The sequence below is a fragment of the Anguilla rostrata genome, chromosome 14, assembly GCF_018555375.3.
Source record: "Anguilla rostrata isolate EN2019 chromosome 14, ASM1855537v3, whole genome shotgun sequence".
In the NCBI taxonomy this organism is placed as follows: Eukaryota; Metazoa; Chordata; class Actinopteri; order Anguilliformes; family Anguillidae; genus Anguilla; species Anguilla rostrata.
Window position 1 is genome coordinate 27,301,795 of NC_057946.1, and position 14,355 is coordinate 27,316,149.

Here is a 14,355-nt window from a genome sequence, read left to right on the forward strand (position 1 = left end):
TCCCACTGAGGCTGTGTGCGGCTCTTGAAATTGTCAGTGTCTGAATGGACGCATCGTATGACACGCTGGTTTAATGTGATATTTCCTTAAATCCAGACTTGGTATTTCACTGATCTGTCAGTTCCCTTTCCGTCCCTGTTAGCCTAGTGGGAGGGCTGCTATTTGATGATTTTCAACATTGCTTGTGGTTTAGAGAGCGACTTCAGCCATCTTCAGTCGAAGAGCGTGAGACAGTAATTACTGAAACCTCAAACGTGATCCTTGCCACTGTGTTTAAAAAATGTACAAATAAACAAATGATTTGGCTAGGTGTATTCTGACATGTAGCTAAGAGTTAAGGCCTGTTTTTGGGGCGACAAGGCCAGTTGATGAACACCTCCCTATACAGGATGCCAGTCCCTCTTAAGGAAATGCCCGTTCCAGCTCTTAACTGTTGAGTGACAAATGGAGAGCCTTTGGGTGCCATTTTCTTTTTGCATATTTCAGGCTGGGCTCCATGTTTCTGTTGTTTTTGAGAAATTATGCAGCAACTGTTAATTAAAAAAAAAAAGCATGTTATAGCCTAATTACAGCTGGCCACTAGGAAAATAACTTTAAAAATAACCAGTTTGTTGCCACTGACCATTATTTCTGCTTTAATGGTGTCCCTGCATCATGAATTGCATATAAGAATGTAATGTAAATGTAAAATGTAAAAAAAATAAGGATTAGATATAGAATAGAGTAGATATGCATTTATTTCCGGTATTGCAGGCAGACAATGCATTTTTAATTAATTGCAATGATAAAAAGGTGCTTGCAGGACACAATGCATAGCATTGATAGTAGAAGTCCTGTAGTTCTCAATTGAAGTGCCTTGTGTTCATCAGCAGGATTTATTTTTACCCTGCAGTCACTAAAGAAGCCTCAGAAGAGTTTGTTTTGTCAGAGTAGGGGAGAATCATGTGAGAAAGAGTGCACTTAAAAGCCAGTCTTAACAGGAAGTAGGGGAGAAGAGCTACGGGCTCTAGGTGCAGATGTTAACAAAGACTGACTTCATTTTCCAGCTCTGATAATTCTTTAGTGATAATGAGTGATATATCAAACCAACATATAAACCCTAGTAAAATGAAACAAAAGAAATAATGTTCCAGGCACAAATGAATGAATTTAAAAGCATTTATTTTAATGGCTATAACATTTAAAAAAACTAGGACATAGGACAAACGAACATGTTTCCTCCAGAGCTGTTTTTTTACAAGAGCACCCACACAGTAAAATGTCCAGTGTTCATTCAACTCTAGCATATAACATTTGGCCCAGAGTGGGACCAAATGTTATCTGTTACAGCTGAATTAACACTGTTAGAGCTGAATTAAAACTGGACGTTTTACTGTTCAGTTTCTTTTCCATTTTCTATATAATCAGCCCTTCATGCATCAACAAAAAATGTACATAGTAGGTTCCCAGGAAGGAGAAATCAAAATGTCCTTATTCGGACCAGCTTGCTGGTCTGCAAAGCACATCAAACTAACAGCCCGGTCCTCCATAAGCAGTTTTCCCCGGGGGTACAAAGAGGCAAGCGGTGCCGGCCAGGCCTCCTGCTGCAACTTGCCATTTGTCATTTGTTTCCTCCCATCTGCGATTCCCAATAGAGGGGAGCTATTGAACAGCTCCATTAGCGCTGCCTGACTGTTCCAGAGCCTGGGACCTCTGTCGTCACGTCGTTCCGCTCTAATCCCCCCCCGTCACCCCCGTCATCGGAAAGCACTCGTTTTTTGTGACAAACCCGCGGATTGTCTTCAGTAATGCTGATTGTTTCACTTGGCTTGTAAGTGACATATATTGCATATTGTATTCCAGGAAAGATCTTGACTAAATGCCTGTGGTGTTCTTTGCATGACAAGAGGAAAGTGATTGACCACAATTACATCTGCGTAAATACACTCATTGTAAAAGTGACAAGCTGTGGACAAGCTTCCTTGTCCAGGACATAGTGTTCCACTAATGCCAGTGGTAGTGACATGAAGTGACATTCTATAAAATAAAGCCTAAGGAGTGAACAGGTTTTCACTGGCTATACACAATGTTACTTTATCTTTAAAATGTGTAGGGTTTAAGAGAAGCCAAAATGTGTTCATAACTATTGTGTGATCTTCAGACCATTCATTTGCCTTGAGACGCTTTGGGAAGAATGTCAGATGAAATGTGACCTGGACATCAACAAGTTAACAATAACCATCTTTAACCATAGCTGTTTATTAACATACACACAATACTCGATGGCTTTCCCACACAGTCCAAGGTAGTGAGGAAACCATTGCCATTAAATCAGCTACAATGTCCATCAAGTACCAGATGAGGCGGTAAAATCACTGGATTTTATGTATAAAATGTTCATCTTCAGCCATGGTAAATTCAAAACGCGTGTAAAGAATTGTTTTTGTATACGTATTTTTTTACGGTAACAGTACTGAGCAAAGCAAACTTTTTTTTTCATTTCAGTTGACAACTGAAATGTCCACTGTAACCCCAAGATACAAACAAATGTGTGCAAAGACAGGACATCAAATCATTGACTCTGGAAAAGCTATCTGACAACAAGGGGGAACACCCAAGTGTGTTGTGATTTCTTATATCTATGATCCGCTACGCTGCACCTCACTAACCTTTGGGTGTGTGCCAATTTGTGTGTGGTGTGTACATACGTACACACACACACACACACACACACACATATATATATATATATATATTTGTAATGTGTTTAATATAGTATCCACACATCATGATTTTGAACAATGTGTAAAAATCTGAACTGTATAACTGTTTCATACCAAAAAACTCAGAGGTCAATATGCAGCATGTTTATGACTTATGAGTGAAACAGTGTTCCGTGCCTGTCTCAACTGATGGTGTTCAAATGGAAGTTCAATTTAGCTTTACCTTCAAACTTAACAATACACAGAGCTTATTCACACTGTGTAAATTAGTGCCCTGGAAATAGTATTCAGAACGTGGTGATTAGTCGCGCGCTATCTCCTGTGTGATCTCCAAGCATGGCGCTGGGGTGTCGCTAACAACTTTTTTTCTTTTTTTTTTTGATGCTTCTGGTTTTTTAACGAGCAAAGTGAGGACGAATAAATTATTTTTCTAAACAAAGTTGTTTTACAAAAACATGGCTTCGGTGACTGGTGTAAATTGGCTTGGCGCTAGAGTTTTTATGTGCGTGCGAAGTAGGAGAATGCTAGGCCTCTGTCAACAGGCAACGGAAAGAACCTAGCAGTGTGGATTGCAGTGCATTGGGTCCTCTGCTAGTTGCACCAAGAGACGTTTAAATCTGTAGTATCCCAACATAGAAAATGCGGGCATACCAGGTAAGGGTGTGGTTAATACATGGTTCTGTTTTATGACCAGCGCTTTTAGCCTATAATCAGGAAGCCATTTACACAAGATTAAAGACCGTATAGGTTTAATACCACTCAGACATATGACATGTAGTAATTGTCTTACTGAATGTGATGCACAGGCTTCGTAGCCAGTATGCTATTTAATGGACTTCTATTTGGACTTCACTGCTAGAAATTTCTGTCTTAATAAGTATTTTAGTCTTGTAATGAGACTTAAAATAGTTTTTTCTTCTCAAGTAGAAAATATTAGCTTGTTTTAAGTCACTTTTTTTTGGACAAGTGAATTTGTCGTACCATAAATCTTGAAATGAGCAAGACCTCACTGGCCTCATCTTTTTGTCTTATTAGCAAAAAAGGTAATAGAAATAAGTCAAAATATAAGACTAAAATACTTGTTAAGATTAACTTATTTTTTGGTTTTTGCAATGTTATACAAAATGTGTTGAAATTTTTGTTGAAGATTTAAGATCACTGATATATTATTAATGGGCCTACAATTTACAATACAGTAGGTCTATTCTTTGGCCTACTAAAATATGAAACGTTAACACAATACGTAAAAGCCAGTTCTACAAGACAGATCCATTAAACAGTTAAATTCAAACTGAAACACCATGCATTTTAATAACTGACGCCCAAATTTCCACTCTGCCCAAAGCAAAGCGCCACACACAACTGGATCAGTCTGTCCTGTTCCAAAACATTCCCCACAGGACAAAATGATCTGATTATGAAAGGATGGTGCTGGCTTCATTAGGTTTATACTAAAAAAGGACACCCTTTCCTTATGAGTAATGGATAAATGGAAACTCGCAAAAGCCTGTTGATCATTAGAACAAACACACAACTGATAAATATCTTAGTCTTGCTGTATGAGTGTGGAATATAGTCAAGACAATATTTATACTATAATTACATTCTTTATTAATGCATCACTGTGTTCCCTCTGCTTTGGGGGGGGGGGGGGGGTGACAGTATTTTACTTGCTGTAATCATAGATGAAAACTGAACTCAGATTTGGAGTGATTTGGATACAGACGGCTAAATAATGATTATTTAAGCAATGAGACATTTAGAGGGACAAAAACATTTACTCAAGTTCAATGAATAGTTAGGAGAGACGGGTGTGGCAATGTGGTTTAAATCCACTAGCTTATCTGTTAATTAATGGGGCTGTGCTTCAAAAAGGAAGGGTTTGTCTAATGCACCCAAAATCTAAACCCGAGGATACTTTCACACTTCAGTAAACCCCTTGTAGGGCCCCTGCCATGTTTTTCTGCTTGGTCTTCACGAAAAGGCTTTTGTTAGTTTTCCCTGTGTTTTGTGATGTAGGATTAGTGCTGAATTGTGACCAAACCAAAATCCTGTGTGACAAACTGTTCCTGACAAACTCTAATCAACGTCCATAATTAGGCTTTTATTCAACATACCAACAATGTGCACTTATAAAATAAAATATGTCATTTGTTACAGCCAGGATTAATCCAATAATATGAAAAGCTGGAACACTTACTTTCATTCCTTAGAAAATACTGTTTATTTGTCATTACATTGAAGGGCCATAAGATCTCATTCAATTTAACATGAACAAAATAGTTTGTCCATAATTATGAATATATCAAATCAAATCAATTTTATTTGCATAGTACAGAATACTGCCACAAAAGAAAAGAGCAAAAAGAAGCAAGAGCAACAACAGAGCCTAAAAATAAATAATTAACTTTTTTAATGAAAAACGGTACAGTGGCTTTAATTATTTTAAAAAGCTCAAAGCTTGGTGAAATTACAATCATAGCAAACTAAATTAAATCTGCCAAGAGGATTATTTTCTGTGCTGTCTGCATTTTGTTAAGCAAAGAAGCCAATGCATATCAATTTTTTGAGTGTCAGAGTGGCCTAGTAACCTGAAGGCTAGCCCTGTACTCAACATGAGCAGTGTACTGAACCTCAACAGTTTATTGAACCTCAACAATGTACTGAACCTCAGCAGTGCACTCAACCTCAGCAGTGCATTGAACCTGAGCAGTGTACAGCGCTGACGCATGCTGTTTGGCTCTCGTTTTGTTTGACAGAGGGAGTGAAAGTGGTGCAGACGAGGACCTGATTGAGTATTTTACCAGCGCTACCCTGTCGGAACCCCCTTCTCATTTTAAAGTGAGCTCCTGCGTGCTGTCCTGCTAGCAAGCCGTGCCCTCATTAGCTGAGTGCTTCAGGCCAGCTCCGTGGCAGTAGGTCTGGATATTGACGTTCCTGAGTGTGATAAACCAACGCTTGAAATACTCTCGCTTTTCTCATCAGTGTATCCACATAGATTGAATAGATTGAGTTTTATTTTTGTTGAATTTAATAATTTCATATTTCAAGCTATGAAGATAGAGTGAATTGTCGATGCACTCTTGTGTATATGTGGGTCTCTATGTGGGTGTTAAAAAGACCAACCATTGAGGGTACCACAGATAAATAAACTGCATTATAAACAATTCAGAAATTCTTCTGCCGTAGAGAAGAAAATGTCACATTGCCCTGTGTTATGTTAAAATACCCATACATTAAGTAGCTTCGGTTTTTGTACTAATATTTTATGACACCATTGACACTCCTCTTGGATGAACACTCACCACCTGATGGTTCTTTCACACTGATGTCTACAGGTGACAAACTGCCATGTTGGGTCTGTCATTGGGAAAGTAAGGATGGAGACTGAGGTCTGCAGTCAGGTTATGTTGCGTTACATCCGATTCCTCAGAAATTAAACTCAAATGAAAGTTGTCTGCTCTCGGGTGTCAGAGCCTTTCAGTGACAGAGCCTTTCAAAGGTTATGTTTAGATAGTGGCTAAAAACAACTATGAACCTGCTGCCTGTTCGATGTGGATTAATGTGCGAGAAAAGAAGCTGTTAACCTATGTTGGCGCGAATGCTGATATTTTTATTGACAACGATAGAGAAAAAAGTGCATCTGCAGACCTGACTCTTTCTGGATGATGCTCTGCGGTTTGCTATGACTCCCACCACACCATCTTTGTCTTTATCAATCTCGAATATGAAACACGTTTGTTTTATATCTCCTTACGTTCGATAACTGTTGATGGCAGTTTGAATGAGTCGCCGTCGGCGACAGCACCGTGAGCGGGCGCGGCCTCGCGACGGAGCTTCGGTCATTAGGATTCCGCCTGAGAGCGCCTTCCCTTGTCGGAGGGCCCATTGAGCCTTTTGTTGGCCGCCGGATTGTAAAGAACAGCGAGGGAAGGGAAGAAGGGACCTGCGTGTTGCCATGTCCGTTGCCAGCGGCCGGGAACGCGGCTCATTTTTCTCACGGGGCTACGGATCCGCACCAAAACACTGCCATGATATCCGTCTGGATGATGTTTTCCGCGTTCGCGGTAGGTGGAATGTTTACCCGAAGTCTAACAGGCGCTTCTCGTTTGGTTGTTTGTTGTTGTCATGTCACGATTCGGTTTGATACTTTCATTTCGTACTGTACTGTTCTAATGCTGTGCATCCATGCCGGTATCTAAGGCTGGTACCACACACAAGCAAGCGTATTAAATTAAGTAGGTTTTACGAGGCTTTCTCCTGTATTTTTTAAGACAAAATTTTTTGAGTAAAATGAAATAATATGGTTTAAGTGTGCTTGACTGAAGTTAATTGTTTTCAACAGTGCATTGCATGAAACTGTTTCAATTCCTGTGCCCGTGTTGATGAGTTCCTTCCTAATCATAGAAGAGTTGACTTTCCCAGAATAATTAATGTGTGTTTATCTGCTCTGAGCTTATTTAAAAGACTCCTATTGTGTTTCAGCTTATTAAACAATCATGTTAATTGGTGTTGTAAAGAATATTAACTGTAAAATTGCTACCATTTTGTTGAGCATTCAGTATTTCTTAAATTATTATTATTTTGTATAATTTACTGTGTCACGGTAGATTTTCTTTGTAATAACCAAAACATATTTAAACTTGTGGTAAATATGTGCCCTTGGCCTATTCTGTGTGTAGTGTTTATGATGAACCATGTTACCAGAACACACCAGGCTCTTCTGCCAAACATGTACTTTGGGTAATATCAAGTTAATTTAGCAATAAAAAATTATTATGATAAGCCTTCATTTTTCAATAACCTGATTTTCTTACAATGTTATATTTGTATAAGTCCATGTCAGTAGAAGTATATAATGACTGTTAATAATTGGGAATGTAGTTTTTAATCAGTGCACTGTGGTGGCCACTGTTCAGAATACAAAGCGCTGTACAGTATTTATTCGTTTGAAAGAGATGGGCACAAAGCGGACATTTTAAGAAAATGCACCCTGAGGATCAGTTTTGTGTCCTTTTTTGTGCCATTACAGAAGTCTGAACTGGGTGCTCAATGTGCTCGGTGCTGAATGGGGCTATCCTTGTGGGCAGAACAGTCTTCAGACAAATTCTCCGGCTTAGATTCCCTGAGAAAAATGTTCTGTGCGTCGCAACATCAGTGTATCTACAGATTATGTAATGTACAGCTTTTTTGAGTAGTAGCTACATCTTCCAGCCTGTCAGCACAAAACGTTTGTTAGCATTTTATTGTGCTCACTGGTCAAATTCGCTTGGTGATATAGCTGCACCCTAATGATCTACTTAATAAACGGTGATTTTAAACTGATATGTTTTTCATTAAATCAACAACACTCCGGGTGGTCTATTTTGGTGATGGCATAAGTGAAAATGCGCCAGGGGGTGCAAGTCCAATTGCTAGTCACACAAACTATATTTGTTGCCTGCACCAGGTTTGGTACTTTCTTGGTCCATTTCTGCCAACATGGGTTGGGCAGCGCAATAGGGGGCATCTCAATCGAAACATGTTAAGCCCTGTGCAAGTTTGGTGTTGAATATTGCATTTACGTATAAACCAACCCAGGCAAGGTTTTAACGCTGCCACATTGTGCTATTTTGGTGGTGTTCTGAATGCGCCCAGTATTGGCACGTCGTTTGACTGCGCCTTGGAAATAGGGGGAATAAGACAGTTGTCCTTAATTGATAAATGTAGGCCGGCCTTGCTTTGACAGGAACAGGCGGCGTGCCCATCCCTCCTCCTCATATTTGTGTTTGGGTTTTGTTGAGGGCCGGCCCCTTGGATACAGAGAGAAGTACTTCCTTTCTGGCCTGACCCGTCCTATTGTGCTGGAAGAATAAATAAGCTTTCTGCTTCCTTCATCCGCCTTACAATTAAATTTATGTTATAAAGCAGCAGTAAAACAATGATCCAAATTACCTGCCATGGGGGGGGGGAGCCTATGATCTCAATATACTGACTTGTTTTAGGGACAGATTAATATTCCACATTTGTAGGAAATGGGTATACAGTTTTGTGTGTGATCTGGATTAAGTCCACACGAACTACAAATACCATCTGGCCTCCTGTGACATGATTTCACACACCTGAGGAAATTGCAGAAACCTCCCTTCTTCCATCGAAGCAGTTTCCTTAAATGGTCGTGAATTTGACGTGCGGATACGGCGGGGACCAGTGAGCCGTGTAAACGCCGCTGCCCTCGGCGTTAACGACGGCAGCGACCTCCTCGCCGCGCACGCCCGCAAGGAACGTGTCACGGCCTCACGCTTCAAAGAAGGTGTCACGGGCCTGCCGCTCTACGGGTCGGCGGCGTGGCGCCGCGGTCCTCGGGATGACGAGCCGCGGCTGCCCCAGACACGCGTCGCCGCGGGGATGCCTGATTAGAAAGTCACATCCGTCTCTCTGCTCCTTCGCTTTCCGCCGTTGGTTGTCACAGCCGAAGAAGAACAGCTGATTTGTGGAGGCCGGGTGGTGGAGCAGAGCCAGTGCTGGCAGCCCTGAGCTTTTCTTACCTTTTCATGGGGTTCTGACACTTCTACCATGTGACACAGGTTTTTTTTTTTCCTTTGAAGCTAAATCCCGTGATCACTGAAATGAGTACAAAAGACGATACCGGTTTGATTCTAATCCAGATTCCATTTCAAATGGGCCCTCTGCCTTTTCTTCTCCCGGGTCCAGTGGGAACACACATTATGACAGAAAATGAGTGAAATGTGCAGCTTTCATGCTCAAGGCCCCAAGATACATCTGACTTGAACTCATGAATGCAGGCAAAAGGACAGATGAACTCAGTATACTGCTGTTTCTCAGATGAGAGGTCACCCATTACCACATATTCCTAAAAACACCAACCGTTTGTCTGAGGAATGTGCTTTTTCAAGAGACACACATCTAAATGGCTAAAATTTGCTTTTGCAAAAATGTTTCAAGAATCTTTTCCTTTTTTTTAACTGTTACAAGTAATGCGAGCCATTTGGACAAAAATTGCCTTGACATTGCCTTGGACAAAAAAGTGGAATAATAACAACCGTGCTTACACCATTTAAACATGCGCAATTGCAACAATTGGCTCAGTAGGTTCAACATCAATTTTAATGTGGTCTGTACCTCATTCTGTGTGCAGAATTTGTGGCAGATTTGTTGATATGTAGAATTGTAGAAATTGTGAAATAGCTCTCATGATAGATGTGCACGGTTGTAAAGCTGTGGTTATGCACATAACGAGTATGGAACGAGAAGTAGAAACTACAGTACGGCCTTCCTAACAGTCAGATTACACAGATGATTTTAAATTATCATATAAATTTGACCTATATTGCGGTTGAAGTTGTATTGCAGAATATATTTTATTCGCCCAAAAACAAAGGTTATCGTAATAAATGCGTAAGTGTGGCGTTTCCTTTCCTGCTATTGATGTAAAGGTATCATTTCGAGGGCGTATCCCAAGCAACAATTTGGAGGATTTCAGTGTCTCTGGTATAATCCAGTCCTTATATGGCTTTTGAACATGACCCATCTTGCTGAGTCATTCCATTTGAGCCCTAACATTCTTCTCAGTCTGCAGCCGGAGGGGGCGGGGGGGTGGGGGGTTGACTGTCTCTCATAACCTTTGGTCCAAACTCCTTCCCCTGCCCTGAAGTGGGCGATTCCCTCCAAGTGGCCATCACATAACCATCTGAGGATTACGGAGTGAACAGGCAGCGTCACTCACTCCTGGCCCCGCCCCCCAGAGGGAGGGAGGGAGGGAGGGGGAAAGGTTGCAGATATAATTGCTTTTGATGCTAAGCTCATTTTCGGATAAAAAGAAGCTCTCGGTGGCGACTTTACTTAGATGTCCGCCGCCAAAGAGCACCGTGCGTAGGGATGCCTGTTGTCTTGCGAGGAAATTAAGAGGCGGGGTGGCTGTTGTGTGTGGGTGGGTGCGTGCGTGTGTGTGTGTTTGGAGGTGGGGGGTGGGGGGGGAGGGAGAGGGTGTTAATTAAAGGACTTCAGGAAGTTGATATATGTGGGAGACTCCAGTCACTTCAGTGCCTCTTTGGAGTGGTTCAAGATGTTGAAGTACACAGCACCTTGGAAAGCTCTTTGTCTCTCGATGGAGAAAGGCTTCAGGGTAAGATTGGCTCTCGTTCAACCGCTTTGACGCGTTTTGAATTAAGCAGTCGGCTGTGCTGTGTTTGGCTTTTTCATTGCTTGTTGGAAGTCTTGGCTCGCTCTGGGTTTGTTCTGCAATCGCTGTAACCTAAGTTATGCGACAAGCATAGTTTACAGTTCCCAGCACAGACCATTAGCCAGTGTCTGTATTTATAAAGTAGGAATAAGAGACATTAGACCGCAGGCTGGTTTAAACAGAAAGCCATATTTCAGTTTGTGGAAAGAACACCATAGACGTGACACTTTAAAAAGCAGCATTATCCAGATAAAGTTTTTATTTTCATTTACTAGGACAAAATATGTGTGTAATTTGTCAGTATCTGACAGAAATGTGCAGCTTAGGTTGAAATCATATTTTGTGTGTGTGTGTGTGTGTGTGTGTGTGTGTGTGCTTTGCAAAAAAAAAAAGGAATTTTTGATCTCAGCCCAAAGCACTGTGGGCTGGTCATTCCATTAACAGTGATGGTGCTTTTTTTTAATCAGTGGGATTACATAACATCTTTCGCCTTCCTGCTACTGCTTAGGCCGGTAATGTGCACATAGACTATTGTTCCTTGCGGCAAAACTGCATGTTTCTTGCTCTGTAACATTTATTCAACAATGGAGTCCCCTGGGGTAGAATGTTTCAGTCTCCTGTTTAAACTCAAACACCACCCCCGTGCATTTTCAACACCTTAACTGAGATTGATATTGTTCAGCTTTATGCTGAGGGAAGTCAGTACACAGTGAACGACTGTCAGTGTTCTGAATCGTGTTTCAGTTCAGCTTAATCTATCTTCATAGAACAGTGTCGACATTTTTCAATGAATGAGTTGAAGTTAAATTCAATTGACTAGTGACGGAACTGAAAATTAAATTCAAACCCCCCCCCCCTCCCAATTATGCCTGATACGTCCATAAAAACCATCTCCTGCACAAAGATATTGAGAAGCCGACATGACAGCCAAGTTATACTAACTGAAGCCTATCATGTACCATTTCCATAACTCATTGTAATGAACAATGAACAGCAAATACAGAGATGCCCCATTACAGGTAAATTACAGCCAAATACAGCAGGTGCTCCACAGTCAGGGTTCACACTTAGTACTGTTATGAACAAGAGTGACAACTAGTAGTAACAAGTCCAGGTCAACTCCCAAGGTAGCGGCTACTGAAGTTGACTCTTGTTCCTGTGCGAATGAGCTTAGTCGTGCAAGGAAGGAACGGGAGTTAAATTGAATGCTTGAATGCTGTCTGACTTCCCTTCACCCTCTGAAACCAGACAGTACGCTCAACACAGAGCTCGCTAAGGGCAAGGTTGAACGCTTTATTCGATGGACACGTCTTCTTCGGCTTCTCTCGGCCGAGATGAACACAAATAATTGAACGGCCGCGTGCGTCCATGTTTGTTGACACTGGGGATCACAGGCGACATTTCGAATGCGAGAAATCACATTCAGAGCAAATGCTGTGGCATTACAAACTTAGCGAGCAAGTTCTGTCACGGGGCGCTCAATTCGTTTTATTCATTTTCTGCACGGAGCCCGCGCAGTGCATGATGGGTACAGCCCGGCGAGTGGTGTGGTACATTCGCGGTTCTGTATTTGCATAGGATGTACTCCACCATTATTCTATGCAAATGAATCTGTCCAGCCAGCCCAGCTGAGTCAGGTCAAACTGTCAAACTAGGCATTGCGCATCAAATATGAATGAAGATTCAGCAACTGCATTGCCTGTTTCCCACCTCAAATGTTTTCAGAAACACATAGTAGTGGACACTTTAGATGGAATAAGAGGAAATTTATGAACAGGCCGCCAATGAACCCATAGAGGGTTCTATTTGACGGAACTGGCCTGAATTATTTACATCCGCCTGTCACATAGACAGTTTGGGGGGGTGTGGAATGGAAGCGCTCTCAAGGTGCATTCTCAACCAAAGGCATGGGACGTAACCGAACCTTAAACTGTCCGGGGGAACGGAAGGGCGGTACGGAAACGAGTGACCCAACCCACCGTGGAACACTGCCAGCACCTGATTGGACAGACACACAACGGCCAGTTTCACCTCCCCGTTTTCAAACCGGAAAATCATGGCTCGCTGATGATGGATGTCCTAAAATTGTTCACACCACTTTTTGCCGTAACGTTTCCTCAAAAGGAATGAAAAATGAAAGATGGCAGTCTGTTGAGCAGGCTTGGTTAAATGTGGAAGCTGGGGATATCCTCTTTGGCGAGGCCTGTTCTCCACGAAATACTGATGCCGTCAGGGAGGGTTTCCAGTTTTTGATTTGTCGAGATACGCCCTATTTCCTCCGTCCCTGTGGCACTAGAAAAGCAGCCTGCCCAAAAACCGCATGAGGTGCCTATAAAAATGAAATCCCAGACAGAGAAGCTCGGAGGAGAGGGCCTGCATTTCAACTTCGCCTCCGTGTGGAATGAAAACGCAGTGTCTTATTTACCCTGGTTTCCACGGAGACGGCCCCTTCCTTTTCTGATGCTACACACACTGGGACCTGCTTTGAAAATGTAGTACGTAACTACCGTTTAATCTATTGAGTGTTACCATGAAGTCATTGTTAGATGATTGATGTTTGATATGGGATCAGTGACTGAAATATAATTTTGTAAAGGGGTCTAATATATTTAATGTGCAGTTGAGTATGTTGGCTTTTGCTATGTTGCTGTGTCCAGCAAAAAGCTGCAATATGTTAAAACCGTGTTAATATGTTTGTGACCATTTTTTTTCAGTGATTTAACATATTAGACACTAATCATACTTTCAGGAACGTTCTTACAAAAGCAATCACCCAGTTGCATTTACGGTGGTAGTTTGTTACCACGAGAACTTAATCACTTTGGAATCCAGGGGACATGTTAAAACACATACAAGCTGACAGGCTAGCCTTTCGGAAAGGACAAACAGAACATCAGGGATGGGTTGCCTTCCTTCTGAGTCATGTGACTCTTTGGACAAGGTGGCGATTAATGGCGACTGCCCTCCTGCCCTCTCACGGGTGGTCTGAGAGCTTGTGAACAGGAAGTTGCATCACTCCCCGACGAACCCTTGCCTGTGCGAAACACAAGAGGAGCGTTCGGGCGCCGGCCTCCCTAGCCTAGGCCGTCATGTGACCCTCTGTGCCCGATTAACTACGACACTTTGAGGGACGTCACGCACGATATTGGCCATGATCTCCAGCTAATCGGCTTCTTTAAGGCAGTTTGTATATTATTTAAAGACTTCCAGTCGTCACTAATTCTTACAACCCCAAATGTGTATTTCTATTTTTTCTTTTCATTTCTTATGATTTTACTTTCAGCTCTGCAGTTGGTACATTTGCCAATACCTGTACACTGTTTCTGAGACAAGAAGCTGACCTGGAGCCTCATTCCTAAATTACCAGGAGGCACAGAACACCACCAGTTTTTTCAGACTGACTTCAGACTCATTTTATTTTGTAAACCGTACCAGAACAAAATGTGTCCTTCTGTGCTGCCATACCATACC

At 41.9% G+C, this 14,355-nt stretch overlaps 1 protein-coding gene across 4 annotated transcripts in view; it reads left to right on the top strand.

Annotated features, from left to right (window-relative positions):
- The window catches only part of LOC135239711 (PALM2-AKAP2 fusion protein), a 117,928-nt gene that overhangs the window by 75,551 nt on the left and 28,022 nt on the right, over positions 1 to 14,355 (top strand). Inside the window, exon 1 of one of the 4 annotated variants that reach the window (XM_064308585.1) lies at positions 10,669 to 10,827. The exons of the other annotated variants lie outside the window; for them this stretch is intronic. Coding sequence (XP_064164655.1) covers positions 10,768 to 10,827 — 60 coding nt within the window. The 5' untranslated portion in view covers positions 10,669 to 10,767. Of the gene's footprint in view, positions 1 to 10,668; positions 10,828 to 14,355 lie in introns of those variants that run through there. 4 annotated transcript variants of the gene reach the window in all.